Below are 14,131 nucleotides of genomic sequence, written 5' to 3' on the forward strand. Positions count from 1 at the left end.
CCCGCCACGGAGGAAGATCCGGGTGAGGGGCCGGCCCTGCCTCGCCCAGCGCGCCCTTTACAAACAGCGGCTGCTGCAGTCGGTGCCTGGTGCCTCCGGGTCGCCCGCGCTCGCGATCTCCGTCGTCCCGGCGCGTCGCTTCCAAGGCCGTGCCTGCCTGAGGTGATTCCCTGTCCCCAGCGCTGAGGCGGGAGTAGCCGCCCGCCCGCCCGTCCGTACGCGCGACCGCGCTCGCGGCGTGTCCCGAGCCTGTCGTCGCCATCTCCTGAGGGAGGGAAGGTGCCGATCCCGATCCTGGTCCCGATCACGTACCTGGTCTTAGCGGGGGGCGGTGTGCACCTGGACGGGACACCGGGAAAGGGCCGTCCGTGCTGTGGGTGTGTAGCAGTCGCTGGAAGTCGCTTCTCTTTGGTATCGCTTTTCCCCTAGGAGCGAGAAAGATGGAAGACGCTGCTGGAGATTTGAAGCAAGCTCTCCCAAACGTGTGTGACAGCGTTCAGATCCATGTAGAAGTTCACCAGAAGTCGAGCAGGTCTCTGATCAAAGCGTTGCTTGCTGCCACTTGTGCCTGTATCCTCTCGGCCTCGTTCTACGCATCTCCAAGAGCCCTCAGGACCCAGCTCTGCCTTCTCTGTGCTCTCCCGGGAGTTTCCTCACCTGTGTCTTTTCCTAAGATTGAGCAAATACACTTTGCTCAGTTTCACCTTGTGGGTCATGTCATCCAGTCTCATAGCGAAGTTGTTGGCCACGTTATGGGTTTGCCCCAGTTTATCCTTGTCTCTGTTGTGTCTATGCTGACAACTGCTCACAGTACTCCAGATGTGGTCTTACAAAGCCAGTGGATGGAAACACTGCTCTCCCTAACATCTGCAGTCTTGGTAGCACAGCCTCAAATAAGGTTGTCCTCATTAGTAGCAGGGGCACACTTGACTTATTGCCAGCTTGTCCACCCAGTACCCACGGGCCCTTTTCTGCAAAACAGCATGTCATTCAGTTGGCCTCTGATCTGTTCTGTTATCTGGGCAGTGGGTGGAGAGCTAAGATTTCATGTTTACCTTTGCTGAACGTCAAAAGTTTCCAGTAAGACCATATTGCCAACCTGCAGAGGTCCCTCTGAACAACAGCCCCACCCTCCAGAAAGTTTTCCTTGCTTTGGTGATATCCATAAACTCGTTGCAGTCACTTTCAATCCCATTGTCAAGGATGCAAAAACAGTGCTGGTCCCAATGCTAACAGCATCACACTGCCTTTCCCCACCCAAGTTACTGACAGCTCTGCTTAATCTTTCTACTAATCACAGCCCTCTGAGCTAGACAGTCCAACCCTCCTTGTCTATTTATCCAGTTCTTATCTTACTGTTTTGGATGTCTTAAGGATATGGGAGAGCACATCCGAGACATTAGAAAAATCAAAGCGTAAAATACACACTGTGCTATTTTTGCCAGGCTTAACAGAGAACTGAGAATTTGCACTGGTTCTAGATGAGTGAAATTGCAAAATTAAGTTAAATCTTCAAATGGTATTCCTTTTCCTGTAGTTTTTGTCTCTTCTGGAATTCTCCCTATATTGTGTCCCCATCCTGATGTTTCAGCTGTCCTGAGAGCATAATAGAGCTTCCAAATTCAGTCTGTAGCTTGGCTCTGAGTCTTTCTGGGTTTCCTGCTGAAACACAGATTGCATAACTGCTTTCCATTCTTGAAGTCTTCTAGCTGTCTCATTCAGTATCCCCAGATACGACCTCAGACAGAGCAAATAGTATTATTTGGATTATGTCTTTTAATGCACAAATTAAAAACAACTGTCCAGCTTGTTGCTTTTGCAGACAGACTTAATCTGACAGGTTCTTTTTTCCTGTAGAATGCTGGAGGAGGATTGAGTGGGTTTGGGATTTTTTTGTGTTAGTTGTTTTTTTAGGATTGGGGGTTTTGTTGGTTGGTTGTTTGGTTGGGTTTTTTGGTGTGTGCAAGATAGAAGCTATTTTCCGTGAAAGCCTCATGTATGAAATAATGCTTTCCAACAGTAATTCAAATTGCCTTATAAAGGTCAATGCCATAAAGTAATGATGTTTCTTTCTTGTTAGTGTGGCCAAGAAAGAAGATATTAGGATGAGTGTCTTAAAGCTGTTGAACAGACACAACATCGTGTTTGGTGATTACAAGTGGACAGAATTTGACGACCCTTTCCTTAACAACAATGTGCAGTCTGTGGCAATTGTGGACACGGACCTGAAACTGAAGGACAGACAGGTATTCCTGGTCAAGAACGTGCACCTCTGTTTATGTGCCCCTGAACTAGTTGTAGGTGGACTTCTGGTACCCCAAGGGCAGAAGCAAGACAAGGTCTGTAGAATGATGTAGTATCTCTTCTTAAGCTGACTAGTATAACTAGGAAAAGGTGGCAAATTTTTTTTTACTGCTTATTAAGGTCTGAAACAGAGATAGTAGGCTTCAGAGAAAAATGCCAGCTGAGAACTGTAACTTTCTTTTGTTCAACTGGCTTTAAATGAGAAATATGACAGGTAACAAATCTTTTTATGTTCATTCTAGCCTATTGACCTGAGCACAAGCAGTCTTTCTCTTCATGTTTTTCATCTGAATGAAGAAGGACCAACCTCTGAAAACCTGGAGGAAGAGAATGATGATATCACTGCAGCTCACCACTGGGTGCTACCAGCAGGTACCTGTGTAGCATTTCTGGGAGCTCTAGAACAATAAAGAAAATATTGCAAAGGCTATAAGTGTTTATAGTTACCAATAAAGGTACTATTTGTATTTGTTGTTTGTCTATATAACAAATATGTTTGGAGTTTTTTCTTTATGGAACAAATATATTTGGACTTTTTCCTTTGTGGTTTTGACTGACGTGCTGCAGATGATTCCAAAACACATCCTTTATTTCTGTAATACTTGTGGATGTGTGGAAATAACTGGTCTTGTGGTCTAAAATGTGTAGTTATAATCAGAAGCATGCAAGTTTTTAACACTGGTGGTTGCATTCCAAGTTTTTTTTTAACTTGAAGATCCACAAGAAGCTTATCACTTTAAATATTCATTTTCCAGAGCCCACTGCTGGCTTCCAGCCCCCATGACAGTACTGCTTTTATAAACACTAACAAAGTAAAAGATTTAGTCTTTATCTTATGCTTTTATAAACAGTAACAAAGTAAAGAGATTTAGTCTTTATCTTCTGGAGAGGAAAAATCAGGCTTTCCTCTGTGATAGAGCCAGACCTGCCTGTTACTGTCCTGTGCTTGGGGAAATTTGATTCTCTGCCTGAAAGGAAAAGCACAAGTGTGAGCTTTAGCTCAGAGAGACAGTAATTTTGAAACATTTCCTACTCTTTCCATGTTGTGAAATGCCTTATTACATTAGTTTTCAGGAAGAATTAAATCTGATACATTGACATTATTGTCGCAGTGCGCTAAAATCAGGGTGACAGGGTGACCCAGCTCAGCGACAACAGAGGTGCAACAGACCCCCCCCCCCCCCCCTTCAAGCTCTGCAGAATCCCAGCTACCAGTAGAGGTTTGGCACAGGAACAAAAAGACAGCAGCATGGGTCTTGGGGTAGAGCTGGGGTGGCTTTATTTGGTGGTAATTTCCCTTGAGTTTAGGACTCCAAACAGCCAAGACCTTGACTTGAGGTTAACAGGAGTTTTTATAACATTTGTCGGGAGGAGGGGTTTAGGGTAACAAACCAATAGGGATATGGTTGGGGGGGGTCTGAGGGGGGGTAATTCATACTTAGACCAATGAAAGAGCACTAGGGAAGGGAGTAATTTGGGTTCTAAACAATGGGGTTCCAAGTAGAGAGGGCAGGTTTGGGGAAGGATTGACACCTAGGGGGAGGAGGAGTAAGGAAGGTTCTGGGGAAAAGGGTAGGGAGAGGAGAGATTGACAACTTGGAAGGGGAGGGGTTTGAAACTTGGCAGGGAGTGGCTGGGTAACAAATGAAGGACTGACACTTAACCGAACTGAATAACAATGGGGGAGCAAGTCTAAATTTAGAAACATGAGATGCAAACCTGTGCCACTCCAAAGGCAAGGGGAGGACAACACAAAGGGATTGTAAAAAATCACAAATTAGATAGTGAGCATGCCAATAAAAACTAAAGAAAACACAGTGCAGCAATTATTGCCACAATTTTGTGGTTTATAGTTGTTCAGTCTTTTATGCTTTTCTTTGCTGAAAGTTAGAAGCCAATGGCTAGGAATGATTGATACTCAAATGACAACTTTAGGCTTTTATGCATTATTCATCTACATGGTTTTTTGGTCCTCTATATCTTGATGTTAAAAAAAAAAAAAGGCAAACTTGAATGATAAAATTTGCCTTAAAACCCTCCTCCTACCACTAGTTTTCATTGCTTCCTTGATGAAATGTAAGTTCATCCTCTACTGAGAATGGAAGGAATGATATTTTTCATTTCATGTTAAGAAATTAACATTAATTTCTTGTCACAGATATTGGAGGAAATAGAAGCTGGGAAACTGCTGAATTTGTCTGTTAGAAAGTGGTGTTTGCATTTTGAGAAAAATTAAGTTGAAAAGTTGGAAAACTTTTTTTTTCCACACAGATGCTTTACTTGCTTTCATATACGTGTTCTTAATTCTTCATTTTAGTTGAGCATAATTTGAAAACTGTTTTGTGCTGCAATGATGAGTTACAGGTTTCCAGATTGATTTATACTAAACAGGTATATAATATATTGCTTTTGCAGCTGAATTCCATGGCCTTTGGGAAAGTCTTATCTATGACACTGAAGTAAAATCAAATGTAAGTTGGAAATGAATAACAATTAAAATTGCTTGAGAAGAAGTAAGAGCTGAAATTAAACCTGTTTGAAGTTTGCTGCATCCTATGGAGATATGGGTGCAGGCTGGGCAGAAGGGAATGGGAGTTTATTTCTGGCAGCAGCTAAACAGTTAATGGACTTGGCAGTAATGTAGGCAAGCAGGGCTGCTGTTCGTGCAAATGCTTATTCAGTGATTTCACCAAAGCTGAGTGCCCTGCCACTTGAATGCTGGCAAGACATTGGAAAGAAACAAAACACTTCCATGGGGTCGTTTTCTAGCTTGAAGATCCTGTGCATTCATCAGAGGTTGTGATGATAACAGCCAGAGATTGTAGAACAGTAATACGGTAATCTGAAATTTAGTAATTGTGATGCAAATAAAACCCACAAATAGTTCAATTCAGCTTCTAACTGAAGTTCTTGGACACATAATTAATTCATTAGCTTATTTGTAATACTATAGATACAGTATTTTCACTTAAGTCTTTATAACCAAATACAGAAAAGCAAAACATTCCAGTGATGGTACTTCTTAATTGATAAGGTAAAAATCAATTAATATGTCCACATTTGTGTAATTTATGGAACAGTTTTCAAAGTCATCTGTGAAATGACAAGACTATTTCATTAGACTTGCTGGTGTACTAAATAGCAGCAAGCTGATCACTGTTGAGTGTAAGTGTATATGGGTAGAAAGAAATGGTTGCTTTTAATGGCTAAAACTTGAACTACTACTGTAAAATTGTGATAAATCTTCCTTTAAACCATGGGAATGCCTGAGCATGTTTGGGTTCTATGGGCTCTGAAATAGTTGCTGTGAATTTTCAAAATAGCACAGTGAGAATTTTGACAAATATGTGGATTAAGTTCAGTTGTTTTTGCTGTTGTGTGATTGCTCCATCTCGATGCACCATTGCAGGAGCACCACTGTATTGTCCCATCAACATGCAGGGATCTAAAGCTCGTTACATGTAAGAGCAACAGAAGATAATGTGGTATCAGGTGTTATAGGTAAAAGTCATTATAGATTCACACCTGAAGTTCATATTCATTTTATTGAAAGAGTTCTCTACTTCCTAATTCTAGATAATTCTAAAATGAAACTGCAGTATTTTTAGAAGCAATCATTCCAGGAAATACATGCAACTTCCGTTATTTGGAGGAATGAATTAATCTACGAATTCCTTGTAGAAGCTGATACAAATGCTTCAGTAAAAAGGAAATAAATGTGACAGGAAATGTTTTGTTTGGTGTGCTGACTATAACAAACTGTACAAATGTATAGCTGTACAACACCTAAACAGGACCCAGAATTTGAGTCTTTGATTCTCTGTGCTTAGGCAGCTTGTGTTTTATAGACACACAGTACATGGGACAATGAAGAATAAAATCAATTTTCCTTCCTTGAAGCATTTAATTTATCCATTTAAAAGTTCTGGAACTCCATTTGTGCCAAGTACATGCTATTCTTATTCTTGAGGGCAGGACAGAAATGAATTCCCATCCTTCGCAGAAATAAATTTGAGTAAAGAGATGAGCTCTTTTTTTTGTTGTTGTTATGAGTATACACAATAGACATCATTAGAGATTGATTCTACTTGTGGTTGTATTTGTTATTATGACTCTAATTTGTGTCTTTCTATCTGTCCTCTTCATTTAGTTACTCGATTATGTGACGACAACATTATTATTTTCTGACAAAAATGTTGACAGCAACCTGATATCATGGAACAGAGTTGTTTTGCTGCATGGTAAAAATGATCTGTTTTAAGCCAAGTAGATTCACTGGCCAGCTGTTTATACTTTCCTTCTGGAAAGACTTGTACTGCAATCCTATGTAGTGAAATGAGGTGATATGAAAGCAGCACCTCAATAGTACAAATTTGGATGAAATGTAATGTCAGAGTCAAATCAATGTTCACATATTCTGTTTTGCATGGATTTAAATTCTAAAGCTTACAGTGCAGTGACAACTATGGATTTCTTAATTTTAAGTGATACTGTTGCATTTTTACAGAATGAACAAAAATAATGTAGATACTGAAGATACTAGGAGGCATATATTAGTTAAACTTCTATTGCAGTACTAAATTTTTTTTAGTTATAGCTTTTTAAAAACTTTGGGGAAACTGGGAAGGCAATCTGTGTTGTGTTGTTGACACTGTTCTGTTGCCAACACTTGCTAGTTCAGTTACTTTTAGTTATTTTAGTGAAGCTGAAATCTTCAGTCAGTTCTAGCTTACTGTAGAGGTTGTACCACCAACGAGATTAGCATCAACTGAATCCATTTTCTTGCAAAGTGCATCTTGCACTGATTTTGTCATCAAGACTGGTATTCAGAAATAAAAGGTCATAGTGGAAATATTTGTTTGTTGTACTTAAGTTACAACTGTCAATTTACTTCTACAATTTAGAAGCTTCTTTTTTAGATATTTTTATTTGAAAGACTTTATTTCAGACTCATACTCTGGTAATTGTGCTTGTACTTGCCTCTTTGGAGGAAGTCTTTGTGGCTCTTCCATAGGATATAAAGTCAAATCCAAAAGGTTTGTCTCAGAGTATAGTTCTCAAGATGATCTGGGTTTCCCCAAGGAAGAAATTTCTGGGAGAGTGGACAGCTGATCAAACTGATTGTAATATGTTTCTGTTTTCCAAGTTAAAAGAGTGCGTTTCAGGAAGATACAAGTTTGAGCATAGCACTGATTATAGAGAATGCTGATGAGGTTTAGCCCTGCCGGGGTGATACTCTGCTTCTCTGGCTGTTGAGTGTTTTAACTTTATGGTGTCTGCATACATATAAAATCCAGCATTAGCTCTAGGATTGTAGTCAAGGAAGCAATTTTCTCAAAATACTCTAGTGTACACAATCATTATTTGCTGTGATTTTACTCTACAATTAGTGCTGTAATGAAATAAAATAGTTAAAAATCTGTTAAATGTCATTAACAATATAATGCAGACTCTGTGTAATATATGGATCTGATTTCAAATCAGGCCCTCCTGGAACTGGGAAAACTTCTCTCTGTAAAGCATTGGCTCAGAAGCTGACAATTCGACTGTCATACAGGTGATTTTTTTTTGTTTGGAAAACTTTCACTTTAGCTTACTATACGTAGTTGTTCTTTTTCATTAGCCCAGGTATATCTCATATTTATTTTCAAGTAACTTGTACTTAGTGCTATTATGTCTTCTTTTTTGTAGTGCACCAGGCTAGCAATAAAATTGATCTGCTAGACTGATTAGGATATTTTAAGGCCTTGTAAAATGTGTAAATAATTGTCCCAGGTGTGTTAAAGACATTCCAGTGCCAGTACAGTGATTTTTGCCCACTTTGTACATCAATGATTATTAAAGGGCAGAGGATCAAGGAGTATTTTGGTTTTTGTATCTTCATGTTTGATAGAGCCTGGTTTTAATAGGTAGTGGTTTTTTAAACTAATTTCTTTTGTGCTTGGATTGTCTGAATGCTGCAATCTGCAGAGGTCAGTTTCTATTTCAGACAGATCATAAGAAATAGCCTAAAAGTTCATAGCAACCTAACAGATCTATATTAAAAAACCAAAGATATAAAATAAAAGGTGTAGCATAAATAATGTGTATTTGCATGATCCTACTCTAGTCCAAACTGAACATATGAAAATCATAAGCTATATAATGTGTGGTTGAGATACTTTGTCACTTCTTGCTATACTGAAGAAAATCTTACACAAAGAGAAGAATGAGGCAATTATCATGGTAAGAGTTACTTACCCTATTCTAATGAGGAAATTCTAATAGCAATTTAATATAAGAATTCTAGTTACATTTTCAGCAACATGACAAGTTCCAGCAAAAAAAATAATATCAGTAAAATATGTATTATATTTTGAAAGGTAAGTAATTTAAAGTACTAATTCACAGAATTCCAGGGTCAGAACGTCAGGAATGACACTTACAGAAGTTATTGATATCTCTGATTTTTATTTAGAATGGAGTTGATACTTCTTTTTCTCTTCATACTTTAGGTATAGGTATGGACAGTTAATTGAGATAAACAGCCATAGCCTTTTCTCTAAATGGTTTTCTGAGGTATGTATTGATGTACCTAATAAAATAAGCTACATATTTTAGAAATTACACTGTAATTATTCTGTTTAGCTTGTTTCCTAAATATGTGCACCAGAGATTGTTCAGAATAATTAATATGTTTGAAAATGCTTAAAGAGAAGTTTTTTTAGAAAGTTGTTTTTAAACCCAGGCATTTACACCTTTAAATATGATAAGCCTTAGAAAGTTGTGTGGTAAGGAAATAGTCAACATATGCATATGGTGTCTTTCTAGAGCGGCAAGCTTGTAACCAAGATGTTCCAGAAGATCCAAGAGTTAGTTGATGACAGAGATGCTCTTGTATTTGTACTGATTGATGAGGTATGATTCCAATAGCATTGTTATGCATAAAATATAGCAGAAAGGAAATGGATGGGAAGGAGCTGCAATAGTGCTCATTCATAAAGAACAATAAAAGCACATTTATGCTATTTTGTAAGCTACATGATTGTGCAGATGAGTGAACTTTAGTTTTGACTGCTGCAGATTTGAGAGGTTTGGAAGGAACATAGTGTGACCTAGCAGGCAAATTCCAGCTGAAAATGAATTGAAACCTTTCTTGGTGGAATTTCCCTTGCTGCTGTATGTTTACATTATATTGTTTTAAACTTCAAAGTAGCCCAGATTTGTATTATTTACATTTTTTGTAAAGCTCTAAAAAATGTGAATCTGATTCAGATCATTGTTGTTAGATTTTTTTCAAACTTGCATACAAAAGCAACTTAGTAAGTATGTACCTTATATAGCTTTGTCATATTGGAGTTCCTATGGGGAATCTCACTCTAAATTCAACCTATTCATTATTCTGGTGGTGTTCCATTCCTCCACCTCCAGAATTTAAATGCAAATCAGCCTCCATTCTGCTGTCCAAAAAGGAATTTTCCTCACTACACTTTACTTCCTTGACATGCCTTTCTTTTTCCCTGGAAATTCCTACCTAACAAAAGATTTTGAAGAAGTTTTAGATAGTAGGCACAGGAATCTGAAGGTGTGTTGCATGGGTTACCTGTTTGCTGCCAGGACTCCAAAAGTGCAATCTTTTTGTTTTTCTTGGTGTTTGGTGATTTTGTTCTTGTTGTTTTGGTTGATTGGTTTGGGTTTTTGTAGGTGGAAAGCCTCACAGCAGCTCGCAGTGCCTTCAAGGCAGGCACAGAGCCTTCAGATGCTATTCGTGTGGTCAATGCTGTACTGACACAAATAGACCAGATTAAAAGGTATTGTTTGCATATTATTGCAACAGCAAAAGGTAATTGACAGTTTCAGTATTCCTATTCCTGCTAAATTTCAATTCCTACTTGGAATACTAAACCAGATTAATTAGTGAATAGTTATTCTTTGTTCATTTTGCTAATCTTGAAAAGAAATAGGAGTAATCCAACAGAATATTTTACATGTACCTGGATGGACAATCAAATCTATGGACAATATGCTTCCCCTAACGACAGAGAGAGAAAAAGGACAGAGCATCATGATGTCTGCTTGGAGAGCAGACATCAAAATTGAAATGTAAAACATGCTGATTAAAGGTTCACATTTACAATTCTTTTCATAATCTTCTTTGTGTGTGTGAGAAGCTATGCCAGTAGATTCTAGGTAGTTACCATATATCATTTCTGAAATAGAATTAGAGGAACTGTGGACACTTGGGAAACAGCTGAAGGAAAGACACTATGCATTGAAATAGTCTGGTAATACCTGGCCAAGAGCTTCAGATAATTTAGTGTAATTCCTGATTGACAAGAATGATGTGACAGTTTATTGCATAAAATTATTTGAAGCATAAGAAGGAAGGTATCAACTTGCCAGTCATAAAAGGAGATAAATCTTTTACATGTGACCTAAAAATCTATTTTTGTCTTGAAGGTATCCCAATGTAGTTATCCTGACTACTTCAAATATTACAGAGAAAATTGACATGGCCTTTGTAGACAGGGCTGACATAAAACAATACATTGGACCTCCATCTACTGCAGCAATATTTAGAATATATCTTTCTTGCCTGGAAGAACTGATGAAGGTAATACTTGAAAGCAAAACTGTAAAATGCCATATTTTAATAAATTGTGCATTTTAATCATACTTCCTAAGTAACAAAAATATGTAAATTTCATTCCTTTTCTGTATTTCCACTCTTACTGTAAAATTTAATTTTGAATGCATTTATTTTTCATACAACAGTTTGTAACTCTCGTTTCTAGTGTCAAATAATATATCCTCGACAGCAGCTTCTGACACTCAGAGAGCTTGAGATGATCGGCTTCATAGAAAATAATGTGTCAAGGTTAAGCCTTGTACTGAAAGATATCTCAAGGTAAGATTCTGAAATTCTACTTTTTTCATACATACATACTGAGTTATGGAATGATGCGTAAAAGTAACCAAATTTCCCAACAACTGGAGATCTGAAACAGCTAATTTTTTTTTTCTGTTTGGGAAAGTGCAAAAACCTTCAGGGGACAAAAAGTGGAAGCAATCACAATTTGCTAACATGTCTTAGTCTCAGATCTGGCTTGGTCTAGTACTGCTTGTGGTTTTTGCTCTGCCATTTGAAGTCCTCTTGACAAGTTGCTGGCTGGATTAGCCTTAGTTTTCAATGGATATTGGGAATTGTAATGCACTTTGGCAGAAATAGCACGTGCCTTAGGTCCTGCTAAGAAAGTGTTTTGAAATGTCTTGCCATCTGCTAGATCAGTATTCAGTGTAGAGATATAAGTGGACAGAAACAAGGGGGAGAGGAATAAAGTGTAAATAGATAGCATTGTGGTTTGCTGAGTATGCTGGTAGAGCAAATGGTCTTTCACTGCAGCATAACAGTTCTTGAAACAATAAGAATTATATTCACAATATCAAGCAATGTTTTTTTCCAAAGTGCAGATCCCTGTGGAACAAAATAATATTCATAAAGTATGCAAAGTGTGTTTTCTTTCTGTTCGTGAAGTATGCAGTCTTAACTAGTGAGGAGTGAAGTAAAAGCAAGTAAGTTTTTCCAGGCACAGAGGTTTGCATTTTATGTACACAGAGCAGTGCTTGGAGAAGATGCTAACATATACGAAGTGGGTGAGGTGAAGAAAACTGTGTAAATGGTAGGTAGAAGGAGACAGGCAGTACCCATAAGGACCAGCACTCAAACCAGTTTTTTTCCCAGTCCTTCCAAAAGTGGTTGTGTCCATACCATGCTGTGGTAGACATCCCCCCAAATTCATGAGATTGGCACAACAATGTGAAGGGCCTGATGTAAGCATTGGCAGGCAGCTGTGCCTGTGCTGCTGCTGTGTAGCCTCCCATAAGCAGAATTTGTCTGTTCACTTCCTGCTAAAAGAGCTGCAAGTGACCTACTGAATTGTCATCTGAAGTTCTTTTGGAGCAACTTAATAGAGAAACACAGAAAAAGGAAAGGCCTCCTTTTAAGAGTGGATATTTAGCATTTAAGCAGCACTTGTCTCTGTTTTACCATAGAAAAAGTGAAGGTCTTGGTGGCCGGGTCCTGAGAAAGCTTCCTTTCCTAGCACATGCACTTTATATTCAAGTAAGTTTATTATATTCAAGTGAGTTTATTCTGTTCATTATATTTTGAGTTGAGTTTGAGACAGGCAGGAAGACATCTGAACACTGCCTGAAGTGAAAGATTAGTCCAAACCTCCCTTTTGATCAAAACTGCACTTGTTTCTGCAGCTTTGTAGACCGAAACAATTATGTGTTGTCCATAATTTAGAACAGGATGAAGAAGACAGGTGGGATTGATCTGCCCAAGAGCATTCTACTTTTAATTAAATAAATGAACATTAATATTGGTGCTCTTATAATTTCTTGCTGAAAAAAAAATTCCCCAAACCACTACCACTTTATAAATAATAATTTGTTAAAAACCTTTTTCTAAGCAAATATACAGTATACAGTATTGTGACTGAAGACTTTGCACAGGTTGACTTTGAGTTTGCTGTGATAGCCAAATTTAAATAAACTTGCAGTTTGGTTTGTAGAATCTTGCAATTTTTGTAACGTGAAATTAAAATATTTCTCTTTTAAATACTGGGACTTGTATGTAAAATACTATGTCTGCCTATTGCCTTGGTGTGTCTAACAAAATGTTCTCTTATTTTCAGTCCCCGAGTGTCACAATGGCAACTTTTCTTCAGGCCCTTTCACTTGCAGTAGACAAACAATTTGAAGAAAAAAAGAATCTTGCAGACTGCGTGTGATATGCTGCTGTTTTGTAGTTGACTGTATTGTTATATTTTTTATACAAGTTGTGCTACTTTTATGCATTTGTAAAATGAAATGCATTTGTAAAATAAATGCATTTGTAAAATAAAATGCACCTTAAAAAACCTGGAATGCCTCATCTGGTTTTTCAAAATATTCATTAATAAACAACTAAGGAAGTTCACAGCATATTTTTTGAAACCTTTATTTCAAATGTCAATAAAAAGATTGTAAAAGGTTTTTGTTTTAAGTCAGTTTCCATCTTTTGCCATTACTAAAAGTGGGCAGGCTTCTATTCCCTGTTTTTAATCACTAACTTTCTATCCATGCATCTGAAACAACAGGCATGAAACTGGGAAGAATTCAAAGTGCTCAGGGAGAGACCAGATCTTTCATACTGACATCTCTTTATCTTGATATTTAATATAAATTATTATGGGTTTTAATTACATCAGAGTCAAAAATTTAAAATCAGGTGATCATGTAATTGTATTTTGTAAAATTTGGGGGGTTTTTATGTTTTTGAAAGGATGTGAACCTCAGTGGACCATGTTTTCTCCATGAAGTATAACTACAATGTTTTATCTTTAAGTGCAAATACATTTTGGTTTTGTTTTATACAAAAGAGAGATGGGGACTTTTTTAGAGGGTGTGTAGTGATAGGACAAGGGGGAGCAATTTTAAACTGAAAGAGGGTTGGTTTTTGCAGTAATCCGCAGGTCTCTGGGCTGTTATATGAATCCAAATCCAGCTAGCTCAGGCTCTGGCCTACACGGACTTGCATAGACAGAAATAAAAGACAAGAAGCGCTCTTTGCCACATGGGGATGAGTATCCTGTTTATTGGCTTGGGACAGGACACTTCCCGTGGTGATGACCACCCAGGTAGAAAACAGGGTGTGGTACCCTTGCAGTGGAGTTTTATACCCCAGGGGATGGAGGCAGGGAAAGAGGACCGTGGCCAATGGGATTCCATTGGGGAGGGGTGAGGGGAGGGGTACCCATGGGACAGACGACCAGGTTTATAGAAAGGGGGGTGCATAGGGGAG

General features: G+C 38.2%; 1 protein-coding gene across 2 annotated transcripts; it reads left to right on the forward strand.

The window, feature by feature from the left end:
- Window positions 1-9: 9 nt before the first annotated feature.
- TRIP13 (thyroid hormone receptor interactor 13) lies at window positions 10-13,209 on the forward strand. 2 transcript variants are annotated; one of them, XM_077179658.1, is made up of 14 exons: window positions 10-162; window positions 430-532; window positions 2,081-2,339; window positions 2,547-2,676; window positions 4,720-4,775; window positions 6,455-6,545; window positions 7,789-7,861; window positions 8,799-8,862; window positions 9,115-9,201; window positions 9,988-10,094; window positions 10,744-10,897; window positions 11,079-11,191; window positions 12,337-12,406; window positions 12,984-13,209. In XM_077179658.1, the coding sequence occupies exons 2-14, from the start codon at window positions 441-443 to the stop codon at window positions 13,077-13,079; spliced, it is 1,392 nt and encodes a 463-aa protein (XP_077035773.1). In that variant the 5' UTR covers window positions 10-162; window positions 430-440; the 3' UTR covers window positions 13,080-13,209. The 2 variants fall into 2 exon arrangements, with proteins under 2 accessions (XP_077035773.1, XP_054497779.1); XM_054641804.2 differs by having other exon boundaries at window positions 11-162; window positions 2,081-2,246.
- Window positions 13,210-14,131: the final 922 nt, after the last annotated feature.

This window comes from Agelaius phoeniceus, chromosome 1, assembly GCF_051311805.1.
Source record: "Agelaius phoeniceus isolate bAgePho1 chromosome 1, bAgePho1.hap1, whole genome shotgun sequence".
Taxonomy (NCBI): Eukaryota; Metazoa; Chordata; class Aves; order Passeriformes; family Icteridae; genus Agelaius; species Agelaius phoeniceus.